The 23133-nt window shown below is 49.9% G+C and overlaps 1 protein-coding gene across 1 annotated transcript; it reads right to left on the bottom strand.

The window, feature by feature from the left end:
* Positions 1 to 3026: 3026 nt before the first annotated feature.
* On the bottom strand, positions 3027 to 19029 carry Cspg5 (chondroitin sulfate proteoglycan 5). Its single transcript, XM_059269090.1, has 7 exons — positions 18989 to 19029; positions 17320 to 18110; positions 15601 to 16714; positions 12332 to 12520; positions 9984 to 10059; positions 3388 to 3519; positions 3027 to 3220 (listed from the first exon to the last, which is right to left on the bottom strand). The coding sequence occupies exons 1-7, from the start codon at positions 19027 to 19029 to the stop codon at positions 3125 to 3127; spliced, it is 2439 nt and encodes an 812-aa protein (XP_059125073.1). The 3' UTR covers positions 3027 to 3124.
* Positions 19030 to 23133: the final 4104 nt, after the last annotated feature.

Here is a 23133-nt window from a genome sequence, read left to right as displayed (position 1 = left end):
CAAATAGGAAATTTAAAAAGGTTTCTGACATAGGAACCAAGGAGAAGCAGCCACAACTAGCCAACAGAAATACACTTTCAGTAGCTGGAGTCAGATTGAACACAGATAAAAAGTTCTAGAAAATTCCCCCACTTGCCAGTAAGCCTGTGTCTATTTAAACTGTCACTTTCTCAGACTCATCTCCATTTAGTGCCTGATTTGTTGTATCTGATTTTCAGCTGGCCTTCACCTCGTCCTCATGATTTGAAGTGCTGGGGATCGAACCCAGGGTCTTGTGTGTGCCTAGCCCTGAGCTACACTCCAGGTCTTTCACTTTTATTGAGGCGGGGAGGGTCTCACTAAGTTGCCTAGGCTGGCCTTGAGCTCACTCAACAGCCCATGGAGCTCTTGACCCTGTGACCCTCCCTTCCATTTCCTAAGTAGCTGGGATTACAGGCCTGGAGTCTGGTCTCCAGTTAACTTCTTAGGAAGCAAATCTGACCGCTTCAGCCCTGTGCCGGCTGAGTCTTTGCAGTCTGTCCTCAAAGGCCCTTTTCAGCCCCATCACCTGAACCTCTCCTTCCCTCACAATGCACTCGCGCGAGCGCGCGCACACACACACACACACACACACACACACACACATGCTTTCCTCAGTGGCTCCCCTCTGCCTTGGAGGCCCTCTTCTCTTGTTCCACTCCAAAGAATGTCTTCTATTCTTCAAAGTCTACTTGATTTTGTTTATTTATAGTTAGTATGTGTGCATGTCTGCACTTGTTGAAGTCAGCAAACAACTCACAGGAGTTGCTTCCCTTTCCACCATGGAGGTTCTAGGATCAAACTCAGATCGTCTGGCTTGGCAGCAAGCACCTTTACCCACTGAGCCCTCTCACTGACCCCTCAAAGTCCACTTTCAATCTCTTTTCTGAACTTTTCCTACACGTCTGTATTACAAACAGACACACTGTGTTGTGTCTATTTCATACTCTGCATGTGTGGTGTGTACATGTGCATGGGCACACTCACCTGTTCACCAGACAGATAATGCCTGTCTTCCTCTTCACCTTATTTTTTAAGACAGGGTCTCTTGGGGAACCTAGAACTCCCTGTTTTCTGCTAGACTGGCTGGCCAATTTGCCTCTGGGACTCTCAGTCTCCCAGCATTGGGGTTACGGAAGCACTGCCATGCCTGGCTTTTCACGTGGCGCCAGGGATCTGAACTGGAGTCTTCATGTTTGGCAGTAAGTTCTTTACCCACGATCTCCACTTTGAAGTTGAGATCTTGTTAATTAGCCATTAAGATTCATGGCATGTAGCTCTATATCACTCACAACATTTAATCCTTATTTATGAAAGAATGAGGGTTTTTTTTGTTGTTGTTGTTCAGTTTGTTGTTTTTTGGAGACAAGGTCTCACTATATAGCCTAGGCTAGCCCAGAAATCCTTTGACCTCCTGAGTGCTAGCATTACAGGCATGTGCCATCATACATTTTTTTTTTTTTTTTTTTTTTTTTTTTTTTAGTCAGGGTCTCACTACGTAGCCCTGGCTGTCCTTGAATGCATTATGTAGACCAGGCTGGCCTGGAACTCTCAGAGATTCACCTGCTTCTGCCTCCTGAGTGCTGGGATTAAAGGAGTATGTCACTATGCCTGGCTATACCTGGTCTTTAACAGTAGATGAGACAGAGTATTATGTATCAAATTGTGCTCCCCACTTAAAAATAAAGTTCATATATTGAATCCCCAACCTCCAAAGTAATGATAGTTGGAGAAAAAGCTTTAGAAAAGCTAGTTAGGGCTAAATGCTGTGTTCAGAGAGGGCCCTGTTCCAGTGGAATGTGTCTTTAAAAGAACAGGAGGAGCCAGGTGTGTGTGGTCAAACACTCTTGTAATCCCAGAACTTGGGAGGGAGAGGAGGGAAGATTGGGAGTTCAAAGCCAACCCTAGGAGGTTTCTACGTGAGACCCTATCTCAAAAAACAAAACCAAAAGAGAGGAATGACATTTCCCTCTGTTGCTAAAATCCCTTGGTGGGGGGATGTAAGTAATGACTACCCCCCCTTCTAAGACCCCAAAGACAAACCAAGGCATGGTTCCTTCAACGTTCACTGTGGGAAACCAATGAGTTTATTGGGCTTCCCTACAGAGCACAGGTGAAGGGTTACTCACTGGAGGGTGGATGTTTCACACAAAGGCTCCATAGAGTCTTTGCCTAGCAGGAATCCTGAAGTTCCCACACACTGGCATGGGTGGAGCACCCACCCTGCATCCCTATATATACTCTAGCCCCTCCCTGAGGCTGTGTGCAGTTAGGGCAGAGTTACCTACAACAAGCTGGAGGAAGCAGCTGTGACCACTCCCTGCTTCTCCGTGCGGCTGTGAACAGTCAACAAGCCCAGTTGGGATGATCTTTTCCTAGTGCACCCAGCTGAACTCCCTAAGACAGTGGCTGTTTGGCTTGGAGAGTGGTCCTGTACTACACACTCTTCCCATGCATGTTCCTCAAGATCGCCCAGTGAGGATGCAGAGAACACAGTTGTTGGAAAGCCAGGAAGAGGCTCAATAGAAACCAAACCTCTTGACATCTTTATTCCTAGAACTGTGAGAAAATGCACCACTGTCCAAGACATGGTCTGTCCTGTTTACCAGGCCAGCCTGAGATGAGGTGTTACCATTGCTAAGATTTCAACATCAAATTTTAAAAAATTTTATGTGTATAAGCATTGTGTTTGCATGTATGTGTGTGTAGCATGTACATGCCTGGTGCTGAACGAGGCCAAGAGAGGCCATCCAATCCTGTGGAACCTGAGTTGCAGATGGTTGCGAGCCTTTTTTTAAAAGTGTGTGTGTGTGTGTGTGTGTGTGTGTGTGCGTGTGCGTGTGCGCGTGCACGCGGTGGCCCTCTGAAAATCTCTCCAGCCCGATTTCAAACATTTTTAGACACACTTTTAGCTACACATCTACCATGAGAGAGGGAGGAACTGAGAACTGACAATGAGCAGGCCGGGGACACCATGACACTAAGAATGTGGACAGCTTTTTAAAAAGTTTTATTTCAAGAACCTCGTTTTTTAACTGGTATTCCAAAAAAAGGTGGGTCAAAGTACAAAAAAAAAGTCAGTTGAATAACAGCAGAGGTTTAGAAATCACAGCTGCAGAAGCAATGTACAGACAGCAGACAAAACGATCCAATATATGCAATCCTGCTCAGTTTCTTTGCTTATTTTAAGTGTTTTCCCCTCCTACAAAACACATCAGAGCATGCCATGAGATCAGAAAAAGAAAAGCTTAACAAATGGTTACGAGAAGCCAACTGTGTACAAGAGGAGACACCGGTCCTTCCCTCCCCCACCCCCCTTTCCTCTCTTCTCGCTCTGTTTCAGGTTAGGTTATTCCGGAGACAGTTCACCTCCAAGTCCTCTTGGTCCCCTTTGCCACCCTCAAGTTTGGGTGACATGGAGTTCTGGATGTTGAAGGACTCTTCCTCCTTCAGGCAGGACTTGAGAGCTTCCTGGATTTTGTGGGGAGCGCTGGGGTCATCCTAGAAGAGGAGAAAGTTGGGGGATTGTCGGGAAGGAAGATCCAGGTAGAAGGACCTTCCTAGCCCATGGCGGGACTCCCTAGACCGGAAGAAGTGAGAGGTGCCTGAGGGGATTCTGAGCAGCAGTCAGTGAGGAATAGAAGGTCACAGGTGACCTCAGCACTAGGGAGGTGGAGGCAGGAGAATCAGGAATTCAGCGTTAGCCTTGACTACATAGCAAGTTCAAGACCAGCCTGTCTCAAAAACAAACAGGCAGGCAGATACAAGTAATCAGATTATCAATAATTTTACTTCAGGCCATTCAGCTTTTCTCAGAAAGAGAGATGAGGAAAAAACTGGTCTATTTATTTATTACAATTTATTTATTTATTTATTGGCAGGGTCTTATGTAGCCCTTGCTAGCCTGGAACTCATTATGTAGACCAGGCTAGTCTTGAACTCACAAACATTTGACTCCTTCTACCTCCCTAGTGTTGGGATTAAAGGCATATACTGCCATACCTGGCTATTTCTTTTTTAAAGATTTCCCCAGAAAAGATCTATTTTATTATTTTTTTTAGTTATGTCTATGTGCATGTATCTGTGTGTGGGTGTGTGCACCTGAGTACAGGTGTCTGCAAAGCCAGAGAGGCCTCAGGTTCCTCTGAAACTGGAGTTAATGGCAGTTGTGAGCTGCCTGATGTGGGCTCTAGGGAACTGAACTTGGGTCTTCTGTAAGAACAGCAAGTGTTCTCTACCTTTAAACGTTCTCTCCAGCCCAAGAAACAGATCCTTTTAGTACTTGGCTAAGGGTCCAACGTCCACAAGAGATGGCTTGCCAGTCAATGTTCCCAGTGGGACCCACACCGGACTATGGTTTCCTATGACTTCTCCATATAGCCAACTAGAGGTTAAAGACTGCCTGGGACTCATACTGTCAGAACTGACCTGCTGGAGACACTATCTCAGAAAGCCCCAGGAAGCCCAGCCACCTTAGGGGCCTCCCACACTCTGTGTCGGCCCATATTCAAGCCGAGGGTTCAGAACTCACTTTGGAGGTACACCTGTGCCCAGAACAGGCACCTGACCTTGGCTGCATTTGCCCATTAAGGGTTTCCAGGAAGCCCACATCTGCATAGACCTAACTCTACATTCTGAGCTCTCAGAGGGCTGCCATGGCAACTGCTGCCCCACTCCTTCCCATAAGGACCATTGGAGGGAGTGTGACAGTCAGTGACTCCTCAGCACCAGCTTCTCAGGGGCCCCGAATAGCCACTGTAAGCATGCAGCCTCTGCTGATTAAACGGACAGGGTAGAGATGGGGCCGGAGAGGCAGTTCAATGGTTAAGAGTACTTCCCGTTTCTTCCAGAGGACCCAGGTTCAGTTCCCAGCACCCACCTCACTCCATTTCCACTGGATCCCACACTCACTGCCCTCCTTGGGTACCAGGCAAGCATGTGGTGCATAAAAACTCACACCTGCCCATGTTTGTTTATATACTTTTTAAAGGCGAGAATACGCTCATCTCACTAGATATCTTTTAACTTATTTGTTTGTTTGGTTTTTGAGACAGGGTTTCTCTGGGATTAAAGTGCTGGGATCAAAGGTGTGTTTCACCATCTTTTGGCGGATTTTCTTGCTTTGTTTTGAGATAGGGTCTCACTGAGGTCCTGGCTGTCTTAGAACTCACTGTCAACCAGACTGGCCTAGAACTCACACAGATCCACCTACCTTTGCCTCTGCCTCCTCAGTGCTAGAATTAGAAGCATTCACTATCACCCCCAGACTGGTTTTTATTTTATATTATTTTTTTCCACTGAATTTTTTTTAATTTATTTTTTAATTACACTCATGATATTCATTCAGCCTGGTTTTTAAAAACTCCTCATCTGTATGTGTCTGTGTGAGTGTATGCACACATGGGCTGCATGACTGTGGTGGACAGAGAAGGTATCAGGGTCCTCATTTACATGCTCCATCTGTTCTTTGGAGGCAGGGGCTGAACCCAGGCTCCTGTTTTCTCAGTTAAACTGGAAGCCAGCAAGTCCCAGCCATCCTCCTGTCTCTGCCTACCTTGAAGCTGGGATTGTGGGAGTGCATGGACAGCCCAGCTTGCTATGGGGGTGCAGGGCTCAGAATTCCAATCCTAGTGACTGTGTGGCAAGCTCTCAACTCCCAAGCATTCTCTAGCTCCTGTTTAAATCTTTTAAAGTTAATATTAGTATTATGTGTGTGTGTGGGGGGGGGGGTGTGCCACAGTGCTCACGGGGAGGTCAGAAGACAACTGTGGGAGTTGGTTCTCTCTTTCTACCCTATGGGTTCCAGGGATCAAACTCAGATCATCAGGCTTGGTGGCAAGTACCTTTGTTTGCTGAGACATCTTGGCAGCCTGTTTGTTTTTGAGACAGGGTCTCATGTACCAAACTGGTTTTGAACTTAGTGTAGCTAAGGATGAACTTGAGCTCCTGATATTCTTATTTTTAACCTTTCAAATCCCAGAATCACATCATGCTCAGCTTCCTAAAAAGAATTCTTATTTTGCTTGTCTACTTATTTTTTTGTTTTTGATATAGGTCTTACTATGTAGCCTAGGCTGCCTTTGAACTTGCTATGCAGCCCAGGCTGAGCTCATGATCTGTCTGCCTCTGCCTCACCAAATATTTGAATTACAGGTGTGTGATACCACGTAATGGGTTCTTCCTTTAGCCTCTTTCCTTTTTTCCTTCTTTCTTTCTTTCTTTCTTTCTTTCTTTCTTTCTTTCTTTCTTTCTTTCTTTCTTTCTAGGTTTACTTATTTAAAGTTTTGGTTTTTTTTTCATTTTATACACTTCCCACTGTTCCCCCCTCCCTCCCCCATCCCGCCCCCATAGGGGGTAAGGCCTCCCTTGGGTATTCAACATAGGCTGGCTTTAGTCACTTTCTAAGTTCAAGTAGGGCAGGAGAAATAGCTCAGTTGGTAGATAGAGTGCTTGCCCAGAATTCAGGAGACCCCTCCCCCAATTCCCACCCCTACAAAAAAGGTAGGATAGTCTGAAAAGCCAAGAAAAGCACAGCGGGGCCTCTAGTCACCTCCCCTCTTTAAGAATGGTGTCAGGCTCCTCTAGAGACCCTCTCACCTCATCCTGTGCTCTTGGGGCCCACAGGAAAAAGGGCAGCGGGTGACTTACAGAACTCTAATGTCACAAAGGTGGAGAGGCCACCCCTCGAGGGCTCCGGGACTGCCAGCCAGTCCTGGTGACTCAGCTACTTGGAGGACTGGGGCAGGACGATGGCAAACCCAGGCCAGTCTGAGCTACAGAGAAAACTGCCTTCTGGGCCACGGGGTCAGGAAAGCAGACCCTAAGAGCATGGAGCAGAGGTACCCAAACAGGGATCTTGAGCAAGCTATGAACCTCCTGCAAAGAGAACAGAGGAGGGGTGTCTAAACCAAGGTGGGGTCCCTTCAGCCCAACTGTCTCTTCCAGAGCTGATCCTGTTAAGCCCAAGGTCACCAAAGCCACAGCAGATGGGCCATCTGCCTTTGACTTGGCAGATGTACCTGCCATGAGGGACAGGACAGATACTTGGCACGCATCCCGAGAACCACTGTGGACCCCTATTCCCAGTGCTCCACCCCAGCCATATGGGTGCTCTACGTCCAGGGGTAATGTGGGCTCGGGATCCCACATGTCGGGACACAAACCTCTCAGGGAAAAGGCAACAGCTGTGCATCACCACAGCGCAAGCACAGTCTGGAAAGCAAGAGACAAGGGCCAAACAGAATTCCCAGGAACCCTCTCAGATCTTCAGAGGACCCGCAGATCCCCTTTGATTGGACTGGTGAGGAACCACAGGGCAGCTGGGGGCGGGGCAGGCTGTGTGTGTGCACGTGCACACGCGATCACATGTATACATGGTGTGCATGTGTATGTAAGGGCCACAGGTTGATTTTTGGTGACCTCATTCACACTGTGCACCTGGCCCTTCCTCCCTGATGGCCGTCTTCAGGAGGGTAGCTCAGCAACACAGCCAGCCTGTGGCACATGTCTCACCTTCTTAGTGCAGAGGAGTGGAGGGAGGAAAGGGTCACTGGCAAAGACACCGGGAAAGGACACTGCCCAAAGCAGCAGAGGTCTTAAATTCTGAGTCTTTAGAGTGTGACATTCAGAGTTTATGGCCAGGTAGGAAGATGACCAACTCTACTTCTACAAAAGAGAGAGATAACCCCTTTACTAACATTTATGAAACCGGGCCTGTGAGATGTGGCTGTGGGTAGTGGTGATGGCCGCCAAGCCTGATGAACTGAGTTTCATCCCTGGAACTCACGGGGTAGAAGGAGAGAACTAACTCCTTCCTGTTACCCTCTTGACCTGCACAGGGAGATGACATACACGCACCCATACACATGCAAGGAGAAGAAGATGCTCAGGGTGCAAGCTCAGGCGAGGATGAGGGGTGTGTGTGTGTGTGTGTGTGTGTGTGTGTGTGTGTGCACATGTGATCACATGTGATCACATGTATACATGGTGTGCATGTGTATGTAAGGGCCACAGGTTGATTTTTGGTGTAACTCCTCGGCTGAAAATTACCTTCAAGATCCAAGAGGAACCAGGAGACTTTGACAACCTGGTCCTGCCATTCCCTGAGGGCTGGCCAACTGCTGTGTCAGCCAAGCCCACAGCTCCTTCCTAGGCAGATCCAAGGCAGCTACCCTGTTCTCTGCTCTGTTTCCAAAGCTGGGCCTCTCAACTCTGACCTCTCCACAGAGCCCAGCCAAGAACTGGTCTTTGCGCAGGCTTTGTGCAGACACGCAGCTCTAGGAGGAGCTATTTCCTCACCGTCCTTTTCAGAAGGGAAAGGAGTCAGTAACTGAAGCTGCCAGAAGAAGCCAAACTTCCTGAGGGCTTTTGCACTGTCAGGCTGGAGCAACTACATATTGGTCACATCTGCTGCCCCATCATACAAGACGGAAGGTCCAACAGAAGAGCCAAGACAGCCTGCACACAACATCATCTCTCGTGATCCACAAACCCTGACTGAATGTACTTCACGCATTAAGTCGTACTCCCGATCCTTTTGTCCTTTTATTATGTGTTATTTGTTTATTTATTGAGATGGGATCTCAATATGGAGTCCAAGTTGCCCTCAGACTCACTCTCTCTCTTCTCCAGACAAAGTCTCAGTGCTGACTGAACTCCTAACAACCCTCCTGCCTCAGCTCACAAGGGCCGGGATGACATTGTGCGTCAGCACAGTCACTTCAGAGTGGAAACATTCCTAGCTCACAGGAGGGGCCTCGAGACAGAACCGGTCTAGAATACTGAGGAACAATGAGCCCCAACTCCCTCAGGGCTAATCAAACAGCTTTTCAACTCTGCTTCAAAGCCATTGCTCAGGTCAGAGCATCTTGGGCAGTTCCCACCTCTGTGTAACCGGGATCTGTATCCTGACAAAGTGCTCATCTGGAAGCATAGAACCTACATTATGTGCAAAATTCTTGGATCTAGATATGATATAATTTGGTTCGGATGGCTCCTACTTTATCTTTAAAATTCTCTGATGGTATGCAGTATTGTACGGCTCAGGCTGGTCAGTTAGGCAGCATCTTCACCACAGGGCTAGTGTGACCTTATTGGTGGGTTTCAACTGGTATCATGAACTTATCCTTCTACGAAGAGGATTACAAGCCGGGCGTGGTGTACACACCTGTAATCACAGCATTTAGGAGACAGAGGTAGGAGGATCAGGAGTTCAAACCTATTGTAGGCTACATAGCAAGTTGGAGGCCAGCCTGGGCTACACGAGACCCTGTCTCAATCTAGCTCCCCCAAACCGCACCCCAAAGTCAGTCACGGTGGTGGCTCGTGCTTACAATCCCAGGAGTTGGGAGATGGAAGTAGGAAACTCCAACGCTAGTCAGTGACACAGTGAGGGTCTGTCTCAAAAATCAAAACAATCCCCCGCTCCCCGCCTGCACAGGGATCGGAATCACCCTAGACTAATGGTTCTAGCAGTTTCTGTGCTCGTCTAGGCCCTAATGAGCGTGAATAAGCCTGCTGCTGTTAGGGGCCTCAGAAAGCACCAAGGAGCAACAGGCTTCTCTACCTATCCCGAGGGGCAGCCACCATTTGCTTCAGGGACCACCAGGCAATTTCCCAGCAATGCGAGGTAAAAGACAATGATCAACTTCTAAAGCACAGGTGAAGCTTCACATCATAAGCCATTCTAGAAGATTCCGGTACCTGTAACTCAGCCTGTCAGAGAAGTGATGCCCCAGGAAGCGCTCATTCCCACCTCCCCTGCCCACTGGGTTGCCCTACACTGACCCTCAAAGCTGATGGAGACTTCCTACTCTGAGATAGGGCAAGGGGGCAGGCCAGGGGCAGAGGCATGCAAAAGGGGGGATGTGAAGAAGGCCAGTTACCTGACAGACAATGTTATCATAGTGAGCCAAGGCACGGGCATGGGGGGAGGAGACACAGGGAGTGTCGCAAAGTTTCCTTACATTTGGATGAGAGCCCTCGGCAATGGTGGAGAGGGAGAAGTTATCGTTGTGGAGTTCAGATGGGGTCCGGAATTTGCTGGAAGGACAGAAGAAAGAAAGGAAAAATGTCAGGAGATCGAGGCAAACTGTAAAAGTGGCCGTGATGCCTCAGCGTCACCGTCAAATACTGTATGACACCGTCAACAGTAAGACGCACAGGACTTGACATGCCATTGGGAACAAACTGCAGCCACTTAAACCAGTGCAAACTTTCTTATCCCCGGGGATATTTCTACTTGAAGTAGCACACTGGGACTTCAAGGAACTGCCAGCGATATGAACAACTATGACCGTGTTTGTACGTGCGAGGCAGTTACAGCTGCATCAAGACAACCATCTGGCCAACAGTGATTATACGATGCCAGCAATTGTAAGACACAATCCAATTTCAGAGATGCTAATATGTGAGGAGAAATATGTATCTTAGAATCAATAAAAGTCAGCAGTATCTGCAGGGCTGAGTGCACATGGCATCCTACGGCAGGGACTCCCCTTCTCAGGCACCTACCATCAACAGCTACCCGGACCGGAGTGGCTTATATCCCTGCTCCCTACACACCCATTGCTTTGGTGGAGCCATGGAATGAGGAGCCCAGGGTCCTGGCTTGTGTCCCTCTGGAGTGATCACATGCACAGATTTATGTCCCTGCCTCAATGCACAGGGACAATGGAGGGGCCCTTTCAGCCCCATGGCAGTTAGCTGGAAGGTCACAGGGCTGCCACTGTCTGCACACTGCATGTCTTTACCCAGAACAGGAGCAACAGATGGTGTTTTGTCATTTTCCCAGGACCCAGGGAAAGTCCTTCAGTAACATTCTCTGGAGGGAGTCTCCAGGCCAGTAGGATAAGCAGGGGGAGAGATGAAGGGATATGAGGCCAGTGCTACATAAACACATAAAATGGGTCCCAAGGAAGCTGGGGCTAGTCTTCTCCTTTTGACACTCCTGTGACACTTTGAAAGGTTTTTTTTTTTGTTTTTTTTTTTGTTTTTTTTTTTTTTTTTGGTTTTTTGAGACAGGGTTTCTCTGTGTAGCTTTGCGCCTTTCCTGGAACTCACTTGGTAGCCCAGGCTGGCCTCGAACTCACAGAGATCCACCTGGCTCTGCCTCCCGAGTGCTGGGATTAAAGGCGTGCGCCACCACCGCCCGGCTGAAAGGTTTTTTATTTTGCTTAGTGATCAGAGAGCTTTTTTCCTAGTACATAAGGTCACATTCGAGAGTTCAAGATGTGGACTTCATAGTAAATGTGGGTCAACACTCAGATGCCCAGCAGGTACAGCTGAGAGCCAATCGGAGATCCTGTTCCTGTGTGGTCCTTAAACTACACAAGAGTTAACTCGGATCCCTTGTCACTGCTAAATTTTGTTATGTTGGGAACAGGGGTTGATCAGCATCTGTTTGTGTGTGTGAGCCTGTGTGTGTGTGTGTGTGTGTGCACGCGCACACGCACAAGTGTGCACAGCCTGCACATATGTATGCAAATAGGTGCAATTTATTAAGAATAAAGTAGATCACTCCTAAAGGGTGAAAGTGGACCATGGCCAAAGGGACTATTGTAGATAGTGCACACTCTCCAAAGATGAGAATCAGCAGTGATGAAGAGACTGTTACGTAGGGCACGCTCTCAAGGGGTGAGCCTTTATCTTATTTTTTATTCATTTTTGAAAAAGGGTCTCATGTAGCTCAGACTGGCTTCAACCTCCCTTTGATGATGACCTTGAACTTCTGATCCTCTGGCTTCCACCTTTCCCAGTGCTGGGATACACCTGTTACAGGTGAAAGGGATCAGCAGTGGCTTTGAGTGGCTGGGAGCATCACTCCCTAGCCTAAAGGTGAGCTTTTAAAAGGCAATGCAGTGTGGCAATAACACCTCTCTCCTCAGCATCCCCTGAGGAGGAGGAGGAGCCGATACTAAATGACAGTAGGGTTTGAAGGGGCTGAAGTTACTCCACTCCGGTTCGTGAGCAAAATCCTTTCGCTGAACACTGGGTATCAAAGACCAAGGAAGCAGGTGCAGGCAGGGTGCGCCGAGTGAGTGTAGTAATGTATTTACTTGGGGACATGGTGGATGCTGGAAGCCCTCTCTTTAGCAGTCTTTCTTGGGTTTTGGATGCTGGAGTGGGGCTGGCTGATAGGTGTGCAGGTCCCAGGGCTTTACCTGGCACATTTTATGTACGAATGGATAAACTTTGGTGAACTTTTAGCATGAGCCAAGTTTAGCTAGAGAACTGTTGCCGAAGACCCTCCCGGGACCAGCCTTGGCTGGGGCTGGGTGTCTCTGGCTGACTAGGCTGCAGGGCACACACTTACTTGGTCCTCCGCAGCTTGGTATTCTCAGTCTTGAGCAGATAGAGCTTCTTGGCAAAGAAGACAGTCATCATGAACAGCAGGAGCAGCACAAGAGCAGCCGAGCCAATGGCCACGCACATCACCTGGAAGTCGGTGATGATGGACTCACAGCGCATGCCCTTGTGCCAGATGTAGTCCTGGGTGTTACACCTACAGGGACGGACACAAAGGCGCTCAGGGCACAGGGCAGGCAATCTTAGCCACAGCAAGGACCCTACTCTGAAGCCAGCACTAACAGCCTGCCCTGAGGGCTGACTGGAGGATTGCAGCACCCCAGTCCGAGCAGATCTCTTCACTCTTCACCCCAACTTTACAGCTGTTCTGTGAAATGAGGTGAGCAAAGCAGAGAAGCCAAAGGAGAATCTCTAAGTTACACGGCTGTTACGTGACAGGGAGGTAAGAGAATCCTGGACCTCTGCCTGGCAGGGATCCCCAGAATTCTGCCTGCCCTGGCTCTGGATGAAAGAGGGATAAGATTCAAGATGAAATACTGGGAGCTGCCTTGCACACGGAAGCCTCCATCCCATCCAGTCCACGTGACAGTGAGAAATAAGGACCTGACAGACACACAGAGACATGGACAGTCTCTTCTTGCCCCTGCAGCCCCAAAGGTTCTGCCCCTAAAGCTTAAGGCTGTGAGAACTATCCTGCCAGCATAGTGAGAATCAATCCCTCAGGGTGGGTTTTCCTCCTTTTGTTGAGTGACTTTCTCCTGCCCTTGGGGACATTCCCAGGCTCCAACTCTTCCAATGACATTGCTGTTTCCATGGGAACCAGGCTGCTTCAAAGAGGAAAGATGTGGAAGGATAGAGAGGCAGGCAAAGGAAGGAGGACACGAACCTCGGGTGAATGAGACTAGAAAGGGGGCACCGAGATGAAATTATGCACCAGCGAAGTGGCTACCTCACATCCAGAACAGGCTGGGGAGAAGTGCCTAATGAGGGATTTTTGTTTTCCAACTGGATCTCACGGCAATGGGAGGTACAGACGATCTGTTTAAGGTTGCCAGGGAATGCAGACCCCTTTATGTGGGGGTCCTCTCACCCAGTGTTCTAGAAAAGTTCTGCCATAGCTCAGATCCTCTCCCTACAGCGGGTCAGGGTAACGGAGACAAAGGCACGCTGCAGTCTCCTGTGAGTGGAATGTAAAACAGTTTGCAAGCAGCCGCCGGGCCTGAGTGTGCTGAAGCAGGAGCCTGGGTAGGGAGGTCTGAGTGTGATCTCGGGATAGAAGCTAAGCAAGGGGGAGCTGGTGTAGACCACGTGGAGAAGTACTCCCGTTGGGGAAAACAACCAGGCAGACTAGTGAGGAGGACAATCTTTCTCCTACTGGAGAATTCCCCGAGAGAACCAGGAGTTCTGGGCACTTCCACAGCTCTCCAAAGGCAGCCAGAGCTCCAGATTTCACACTGTGGTGGGAGGCTCACTTTGAAGGTAAAAATGTCAGGCCTCCAGTAGGATGAAAGATGACTTTGCAGAGACTCTGCTGTCCCCAGCCTGAGTTATCACTACAGCTCCCCGGACTAAAGACAGAAGAGACTCACAGGTTCTTTTACACTTTTGGTGGTTTTTAACCAGCAAGTTCTTTCTAATACCCCACAATTTTCTTTCTTTCTTTTTTGAGTCAGAATCTATCTCACTTAGCCCAGGGTGGCTTCAAACTCACTATGTAGCTGAGGCTAGCCTTCAACTCCTGTTTCTTTTGCCCTGCCTCATAAATGCTGGAATTACAGTCATTAGTTACTATGTTCCTCCATCACCATAATTTTTTGATCAAAGAAATTACTCTTGTGGATGGCTGAACAACTCAAACCAGCACCGTGTAGTCACATCCTATATGGAGGATCCCAGTGCGCCCAGTGCCACGACCATCCAGGGAATGACATCAGACAGAACTAGAACTCAGACTTCCATGCCAGGGCGCTACAGCCAAAACTTAAGTGCTTAAGAATAAAGGAACAAGAAGAAACACTGAGACACTTTAAGAGAGTCACAGCTGACTGTGGCTCAGACGTGTGAGCCTAGCACTTGGGAAGTAGAAGCAGGGCGTTCAGGAGCTCAAGGCTATCCTTGGCTACTCAGGGAGTTCAAGGCCAGCTTGGTCTACATAAGACCTTGTCTTTTAAAAACAAGAAAGGGCTGAGCATAGTGGTGTACACATAAAGCCCAGCACTAAGAGGCAGAGGCAGGCGGATCTCTGAGTTTCAGGCCAGCCTGGTCTACAAAGTGAGTTCCAGGACAGCTAGGGCCATACAGTGAGACCTTGTTTCAAAATACACAAATCAACAAACAAACAAACAAACAAACAAATACAAACAAAAACAAGAAAAGAGATAGGTGGAGAACAGAAATGCTCCTCAGAGGTCTAGTGAGAACAAGACTGTAGTCTTCTCCACTTCTTAAAGAACTGCCCAGACCACCCTTGACTTCTGCAAGGAACTGTGTTTTCATGAGGTCAATATCTCCCTGTGAAGGCATTCCCAGAGGTGAACTGACTGAGAAATTCCCGATGAGGTGTGGGATGGTGGCTTTAGATGATGTCCTTAGGGATATCTAAACTCTTTTCTTGGAAAACATTATAGACTTCTATCCCCCAAAAGGCAATTACCAATAAGAGAAAGCAACCACCCAAAATCAAGAACACGGACAGACGCAAGATTGAGTGAGAAGACTCAGCTTGCCTTTGCCCGTGTTCGGCTGCTCTGGGGCTGTCCTAGGATGACACTTTGACTTTACATGCCCACACCTCCTTCGGAGAAACTCAGCTCTCTGGCCAAACATACAGCTCGGCAGCACTCAGGAGCCATCTTAACTTCCCAGCAGGGTTCCAGCCCTGCTTCCTTTACTGGACCGCCTGCTTTCCTAAGCCCTTGGAGAAACCCCTTCATTTTGCCTTTAAAGTTGAGTGGGTGAGCCCAGGACACAGTGCTTAGAGGATTTACAAAATATTACTTTTGAGGAATTTGTCCTGAGGGCAAGATCACAAAAAGCCTTTTTTGGGGGGGTGGGTGGAGACCCTTGTAGCCCATGTTGGCTTCAAGTTCACAACTGTCCTGCCTCAGCCTCCCCAGTGTTGAGAATATAGGTGTGCACCCCACATGCTTGGGAACCCTGCGAATGTACCTCTTCTGGGAAATATCGCCTCTCAAACCCTCCCCTTTGCTGAATCTGCCCATCCACATTGCTCAGGCACTGTTTTTACCAGCCCCTGAACGCCTGCCACTCCCTTACCTGCAGAAAGCCCCTATGTTCTCCACCAGGTAGCACTGGCCGCCATTGTGACAGTAACTTGGGAAGAGGTCACACACTGACCGGCAGGAGCCATTGTGCCTGACAAAGCCAACTCGGCACTCTGTGCCATTTCCGCCTGAGGCCAGGTCCCTGCCCGGATCTCCTGGGCGGGGCCTGAGAGAGATGCTGCTGCCAGGGACCATGCCCAGAGTATGCTGTGGAGGAACAGCATGCCACCGACTGGTGGGCTGTCCTGTCCCAGGGCCCACACCAGGCTTTTGAGAGGGCAGGAGAAGGTCATTTTCATCTTCCAGGTCTCCACCTCCCACTGCATCCTTATCATCCTCCTCTTCCTCTTCCTCCTCTTCCAAATCATCATAGAAGGATGTGGTAGGGTAGAAATCAGACTCATCAAAGGGGGTGAAGTCATCATATAAGTCAAGCAGGCTCCAGGAAGGGGTCTCTCCTTCAGTATCAGGGTGATTCTCTGAGGCTCCTGGTGACCCTGGGAAGCTGCCCATGTCTGCACCACGACCCTCACTATCCAATCCTTCAAAGTAGTCGATGTCAATTATATCTGAGGCTGGTTGGGTTTCTAGAGTGCCTTGAAGGGGATAAGTGGGCTCTGGCCCTTGAGGGTCAGGTGTGCTGCCTCCTAGGTTCAGCCAAACCTCCAAGGGTTTCTCCTTAGGGAGTTCAGAGCCTGGGCTCGGCTTATCGTGGGTAGTGGGGGAGGGAGGTCCACTGGCTTCAGTAGCCTCAGGAATGGCAGGGGGCACTGTAGACGACCCAAGGGCCTCATCAGGAGCCTGGAGCGTAGCTGGGAGGGTCTGGGCGTCACCACTGCCAGCCTCTGCAGTCACTCCACCCAGGCCTGGGCTATCTGCCTCCAGCCAGGCAGTGCCAGTCACCGCAGCCGATGCCTCCAGTGCCTCCTCTGGCCCGACCCCAGGGCCCACCGCAGCCAGCTCACTGCCGGGCGCTGTCCACGAGGTCTCATCTTCCCCAGCTGCGGCCAGGCCGGCTTCCTCCCGCGTGTCATTGGCACGCGGCTTCCATGCAAGGCCGCTCCTTACCAGCTCTTCAGCCTCGATTGCGCTGCCTGCTTCGCGTGCTGCGGGAGGGAGGGCGAGGGGCAGGGTGTTAAGGTGGCGCGTCGGGGTGAGAGGGCTCTGAGCGAGAGCCAGTAGACTAGGGTCCACCCTGGGACACTCCTTCGGTTTCCAAGGCCACGCCCCACTTCTAAGGCCCGCCCCTGAGTCTACCTCCCAAGCCGGGGAAATACACCTTGCCTACGGTTTCCCGCCCCAGACAGCACCCGCAGTCTGAGAGGAGAGGTCAGGGTAGTCCTCCAACTCTGGCTCATCCTTGCCTCGTCTTCGGGACCCCGCCCCGTCCACAAACCCCGCCCACAAATCTCACCAAGGCCCCGCCCCCGTGCAAGACCCCGCCCCTACCTCAAGACCCCACCCCCACCCTAGCCCACCCTGCTGGCTCCGCACAGGCTATCGGCTGCTCCCCGCTGGCCTGTGTCCCCTACAGGTCCTCTCCTCTTCCCGCACCCCTTTCCCGCCCAGCTCCCCGGCTGCAGGCCAGACGGTGCCCCGCCCCCTTGTCACGGCTTAGGGACTCCACCTGGACCTGAAGCCAGCGAGACCCTGGCACGCACCGGGTGGGGCGCGCGGGCTGGCTGGGGTCGCGGTCGCGGTGGGTACCTACCCGGCACGGCCCCAGCGGTGAGGACCAGCGTGGCCCCCAGAAGCAGCAGCGCTGGCGGCGGCCCCCGGCTCGGGCCCCCGCCTCCAGCTCGGCCCATTGCGCGGAGCCCCGGCCGCTGTGCGCGGTGCGCGCGGCTTGGCTGCGCCCTCGGCTTGCCCGGCCGCCGCGCCTGCCGCCCGTCTGCGGCCGCCTTAGCCCACGGTGGGCAGCATGAGCCGCCGCATGCCGCCGTCAGCCGCTGTCCTCCGCGCGCCGCGCCTCCCCGCCTCCCGCGCCGCCGCTGCCGCTTGCCGCTGCCGCGCTCGGCGCCGCCCCCACTCCGCCCGCCCCGCTGCACGTCGCGTTGACGCCGGCCCCTCTCGGTCCTCCTCGCCAAGGGGACAGACAGACCCCTCTGGCACGGGCCGCGGAGAGCGACGGACGCGCGGCGCGCAGGGCCGGCAGCACAGCCGCAGGGGGAAGCCGACAGGTGCACGGGCGGGAGCCCGCAGGGCCGGCCTGCGCGGCCTGCGCTCCCGGTGCTGAGCGCGCTCCGCCGCGGACCTCCGAGGAACCCACCCGCCACGCGCGCGCAGGGAGGCGGGGACGTCGCGGGCTCAGACACCCGCAGGCTCGGGGCGGGGCTCAGAAGGACCGCAGGGGGCGGAAGCCCGCGTCCCCCGTGTGGAAAGCAGCGGAGGCCCAGGACAACGACTCTTGGGTTTCTGCGCCAACCCGGTGTTCCGGAGCAGGGGAAGGTTCCCCGGGCGGTCTCCGAGTCTTCACAAGAGCAAGGCGAACGTCGACAGAACCTGGCAAGGAGGCGAATACGACGACGGCCTAGGCTCTAATCGGATCAGACCTAATCCGTCCGCAGCCAGACCATTAGTTTAGATCTCGCACAGCCAGGTCCACCCAACGTATTACTCGGGCAAGGGGTGAGACCCTCCCCAATACTTGGACTTCGCCTTGCCTTCTGAAATTCCAGGGCGGCCTTTGAGTCTTCTTACTTCCCCAGGATGCACAGTTCCCCGGGTGACCTGTACTACCCAAACCCACGTTCCTGGTGAAGTCAAGGAGGCCAGGTGCACAAAGGATGTGGCGCCTAACTCGGGTTCACTGCTTACTGGGAGACCTGTTAGGAGAGGAGGCAGAGCTAAAATTTAGACACCTAGTAGTGCCCGCCTCCAAAGAGCCTACTTCTTGATGTCTTATTATAGACTTAAATGGTTATGTTCAGCTCAGTCCAAAGACATGGGGCGACTCTGGTGTTGATGCTCTTATTTCTGTCAGATACCAAATATGATCAAGATCACAGGAATCTCACAGGAATCTCCTAGTGGAGTTGCCCTTGTTCAACACTCCTTTTCTCCCATCACAACTATGGCTGCAGCCTTTTTCCTCAGCCTAGAGTCCCCTCCAGGCTGGCAAACTTTGCTCCATTTCTTATTACCCTGCTCTCTGTGAGGTTCACGCAGCCCGTTCAAGCAGTTAAACCCTTAGATCCTAATCAGAACCTGGATCTGTAGGGCCTGCAGATGGCATTTTGGCATTTATGGAGTAGCAACCAGCCACAGCTGCCCAGCTCCTTGAGTCTGGAGTTCACTCAAGAGGGAGCCAATACCTGCTGCTTCTGTCTTCAGTTCTTAGCTGGTAGTTGTCCAAAGTGGATGTTGGTGGAGGTGCTTACCTCCTTGTTCTAGGGCAAGTCTGTGTGGCAAGGTCTTTCATGTCTAGGGCATGGTCACAATAGTCTTTTCTCACTCATGGTAAACACTAAGGATTAGGGAGAGCACCTGTCCAACACAGACTTTAGGCTCACTCAATTCCTAGTACCACAAAATAATTTATGTGCTGGTAATGATAGCTCATGCTTGATCCCTGTCTAGAACCAACTAACCAATCAAATCCCTCTATCTACCCGAGCTTGTTTCCCATCTTTAACATACTTTATCCTTTCAAATTTTTATCAGTGAAACAAATATATGGTACAAAATGGGAAATATCTCATTCCTTAACTAAATTCTCCCCTCCCTGGAGACAAATTCTGCCACCAGTTAGTTCAATTGTGTGTGTTGTTTGGAATTGAACCCAGGACCTTGTGCACGCAAGGAAAGTGCTGTCAATGAGCTCTTTACCTAGCACCAATTTGGAATTAAAAACAAAACAAAACAAAACAAAACAAAACCAAAACTGTTGACATTATGATCCTCCCTAGCACTGAGAACAGAGTAATTAGGCAATGTGTATAAATTGAATGGGGGAAAAAACAAACTCATTCAGGGAGTGGTCTGTGGTGAGAAGAGCAAGGTTTAGCATCAAATCTGCCTGACCCTGGAGGGAGTCACCAGAGACTCCAGTATGACAGGGTTCAGCAACCAGTGTCAAATCAATGGTGTATGTGAGTATGAAGGCTGAGGGGAAGCTAAAGGAGTAAGAACTACACAAGGAAACAACCACTAGCCACAGCTCCCATCATGTACCATTTGAGATGTTTTGTATGGCAATGGCTTCCACATGCCTGTTTCCTACTGGATTTTGGTAATTTGCCTCCAAAGCCAAGCCACAAAGACCACTGCCATGACTGCTGCATGCATCCTTATGTACAGAATAGAGGACAGTGGCTTCCCCAGGAGGCTACTGTCACTGCCCCCAATGTAATGGACCAGGCATAGTTTGTTCTGGATAGAGATCACCAGTTTGACTTTAAATTGTTATAAACCACTGAACACACTGAAATCTTGGTTTTTCCTTTTAAAAACTATATTCATCTGAATATGGGAGCTTTTCTTTTTGTTTGTTTTATTTTTCGAGACAGGGTTTCTCTGTGTAGCTTTGCGCCTTTCCTGGAACTCCCTTTGTAGACCAGGCTGGCCTCTAACACACAGAGATCCGCCTGCTTCTGCCTCCCGAGTGCTGGGATTAAAGGTGTGCACCACCACCACCTGGCTGGGAGCTTTTCATTTCACCCTTTAAAGATTCACTTTTGTCTGCATGGGTTTTTTGCTTGCATATACATGTATGTCCACCACAGCTGTACCTGGTATTCCGGAAGCCAGAAGAGGACATCAGATGCCCTGGAACTGGAGTTTATGATGGTTGTGAGCCACATGTGGGTACTCTACAAGAGCACTCTGAGACACTTTTCCAGATCCCCATTCCCTTTCTTAAATATCAGAAGAGGGGTCAGGATGCCTAACAGAACAAATGCCCTATCTCCAACCCGGCCCTCCACTTTCATCTGGTATTCAATGTTATGTCCTACATCCCCTTGAGACTTTGTCTCTCAAAGCCCAGGTTGGCCTCACACTTAACATATAACTGAGGCCAGCCTTAAACTCCTAATTGTCCTGCCTCTACCTCCCAAATTCTGTGATTACAAGCATGTCACTATGCCTAGCTGCTGCTATGCTATCAGTAACAACCACCGCAGAATGACCAGGCTTGGAGACAAACTTATTTGGGGACAGGGTAATGAACTACTAGAACAGACCTAATTACACTATTCCTGGTAGGAAGGAAAGGAAGGCCTAAAGAGCCTTTGTGGTGACTTAACTTCACGTTGGAGTTGTTCTCATCTCACAAACAGCTGTCACAAACCTGGAGGTGGTCATTCTGCCAAGCAGTGGTTTGTTATCACTTGGAAAGGGCTTTTGAATTCATTAACTAACTCCAAAGCCATGCCAGCTGTGAGAAAGCCACGGAAGTAACTAACGAGCCCGCAGAAGAGATCTGCTGTCCCAGCAGGCAACTAGTACTTCTCAGGGACCCTGTAAATATTACTAAGTAAGATGGGCCAGAGCTGGGTTCAGCGGCACATAGGAGGCAGAGGCAGGAGGATCAGGATTTGAAGGCTATCCTGAGACGCGTGAGGGCCCCTCTTAACTGCAAGCTGACAGAGTAAGGAATGCTACAACCCAGATGGCTACTGGAAGTTTGTCAGTGTCAAGGTCCCAGATAGACACACTCAGCCTATCACAATCTGAGAGCTACTTCTGACCCCACAACTGCTCTCTCCATTTGGTAGAGCATATAAAATGACGGGCTACTAGGAATCAGAGTTGGAGACACCTTTTTTTCTGTCAGGTACCTACAGGTTGTGGTCACTACACTGTAGTGTGTAAGGTATGGGTATTTTGCTGAGATCTTCAAATTTTTTTAAGGTAGTAGTTGCTCCCAAGGGTAAAGCTACTGACAACAGAGGTTACATGGCTGCTCTCCATGAAGGTACAAGAGCATGGAAAGGTTTCTCGGGGCGTAAGTGGTAAGGACACCTCCAATTCTTGTGCAACAACCAGACAGGAACCTTTTTAACCTCTGGTTTCCCAGGGGTCAGAACAGGGCAGGGTGGTCCTGGAGTATTGATTGTAATCGGTTTACTTAATTTCCCCTCTCATCTCCCACAGGGTTTGTGTAGGCCAGGTTGTCCTCAAATTACAGATCCACCTGCCTCTGCCTCCTGAGTGCTGGTATTAAAGGTGTGCACCACTATACACAGCTCCATTAGCTATTCTTGCTTTGTTTTGATAGACAGGGTTTCTCTGTGTAGTTTTGGTGCCTGTCCTGGATCTCAATCTGTAGACCAAGCTGGCCTTAAACTCACAGAGATCCGCCTGGCTCTGACCTCCCAAGTGCTAGGACTAAAGGTGTGCACCCCCGCTGCCTGGCTTCCATTAGCCATTCTTTACAGCAGTCTTGTCTGAGACATCTGCCCCAAGTTGTGGACCAATGCCTCTCCCCCACCTCACTATTTAACCCTTAATGATAGACACAAGTTCCTAGTATTAATAAAGGTTGGTCCCCCAGGATATCACATGCAGGACACCAGAAGCCATTCCATACTTCCCACTGGAGACTGAATTCAGATTGTATAGAAAATTATAGTAGGTCACTCAGTCAGATTTTATACATTATCCCCCAGTTTTCTCAAGGAAGTGAATTTTTTTTTTTTTTTTGAGATAGGTCTTATGTATAGCAGGTTGCTCTCAAACTTGGGATCCTCCTGAGCTATGATTATAGGCATGCGTTACCATGCCCTGCCTTCAGGATATTCTAGATTACTTTTATTTTCTTCAAGAATGCATGGCCTTATGTGAAATGCTATTTAATAACTGTTTCATTCTGGCGGCCTGGATGGTACACCTTGCTAGTTTATTTGTAGCTCTGATTTCCTTGTATGCAAAATTATGCACCTCAAACATAGCAGGATGTCAAATTTTTATTGGGTGAAATGTCATGAGAAGGACCTGTAGAAAGCGTTGTAACACACTACCTTTTTTTCTTTTTTCGAGACAGGGTTTCTCTGGGTAGCTTTGGAGCTTGTCCTAGAACTCGCTCTGTAGACCAGGCTGGCCTCGAACTCACAGAGATCCACCTGGCTCTGCCTCCCGAGTGCTGGGATTAAAGGTGTGTGCCACCACTGCCTGGCTATCACACCACTTTTTTAAGGAGAAAAAAATTAAAGCCAGATGCGGTGGCACGTGTCTTTAATGCCAGTACTTGAGAGGCAGGTGGATCTCCATTAGCGCAAGACCAGCCTGGTCTACATAGTAAGACTCTATGTCAAAAATAAAATTAATTTACTTATGTGTATATATGTGATATACCACCAGTGTGTATGTGAAGGTCGAGGACAGCTTTTGGGAGTCGTTCTCTTCCAATGTATGGGTGGTCCAGGGATTGAACTCTTGTTATCAGGCCTGGTGAAAAGCACCTTTATAGGCTGATACACAGTCAGGTTTGAAAATTATTAATTTTAATGAATTTAGAGAAATTATACTAATAATTTGAGAAACACATGGAGGATTGGTGGGTTGCACATGGTCTGCTATGCCT

Source organism: Peromyscus eremicus, chromosome 7 (assembly GCF_949786415.1).
Source record: "Peromyscus eremicus chromosome 7, PerEre_H2_v1, whole genome shotgun sequence".
NCBI lineage: Eukaryota > Metazoa > Chordata > Mammalia > Rodentia > Cricetidae > Peromyscus > Peromyscus eremicus.
This window is presented reverse-complemented; position numbering and strand designations above follow the sequence as displayed.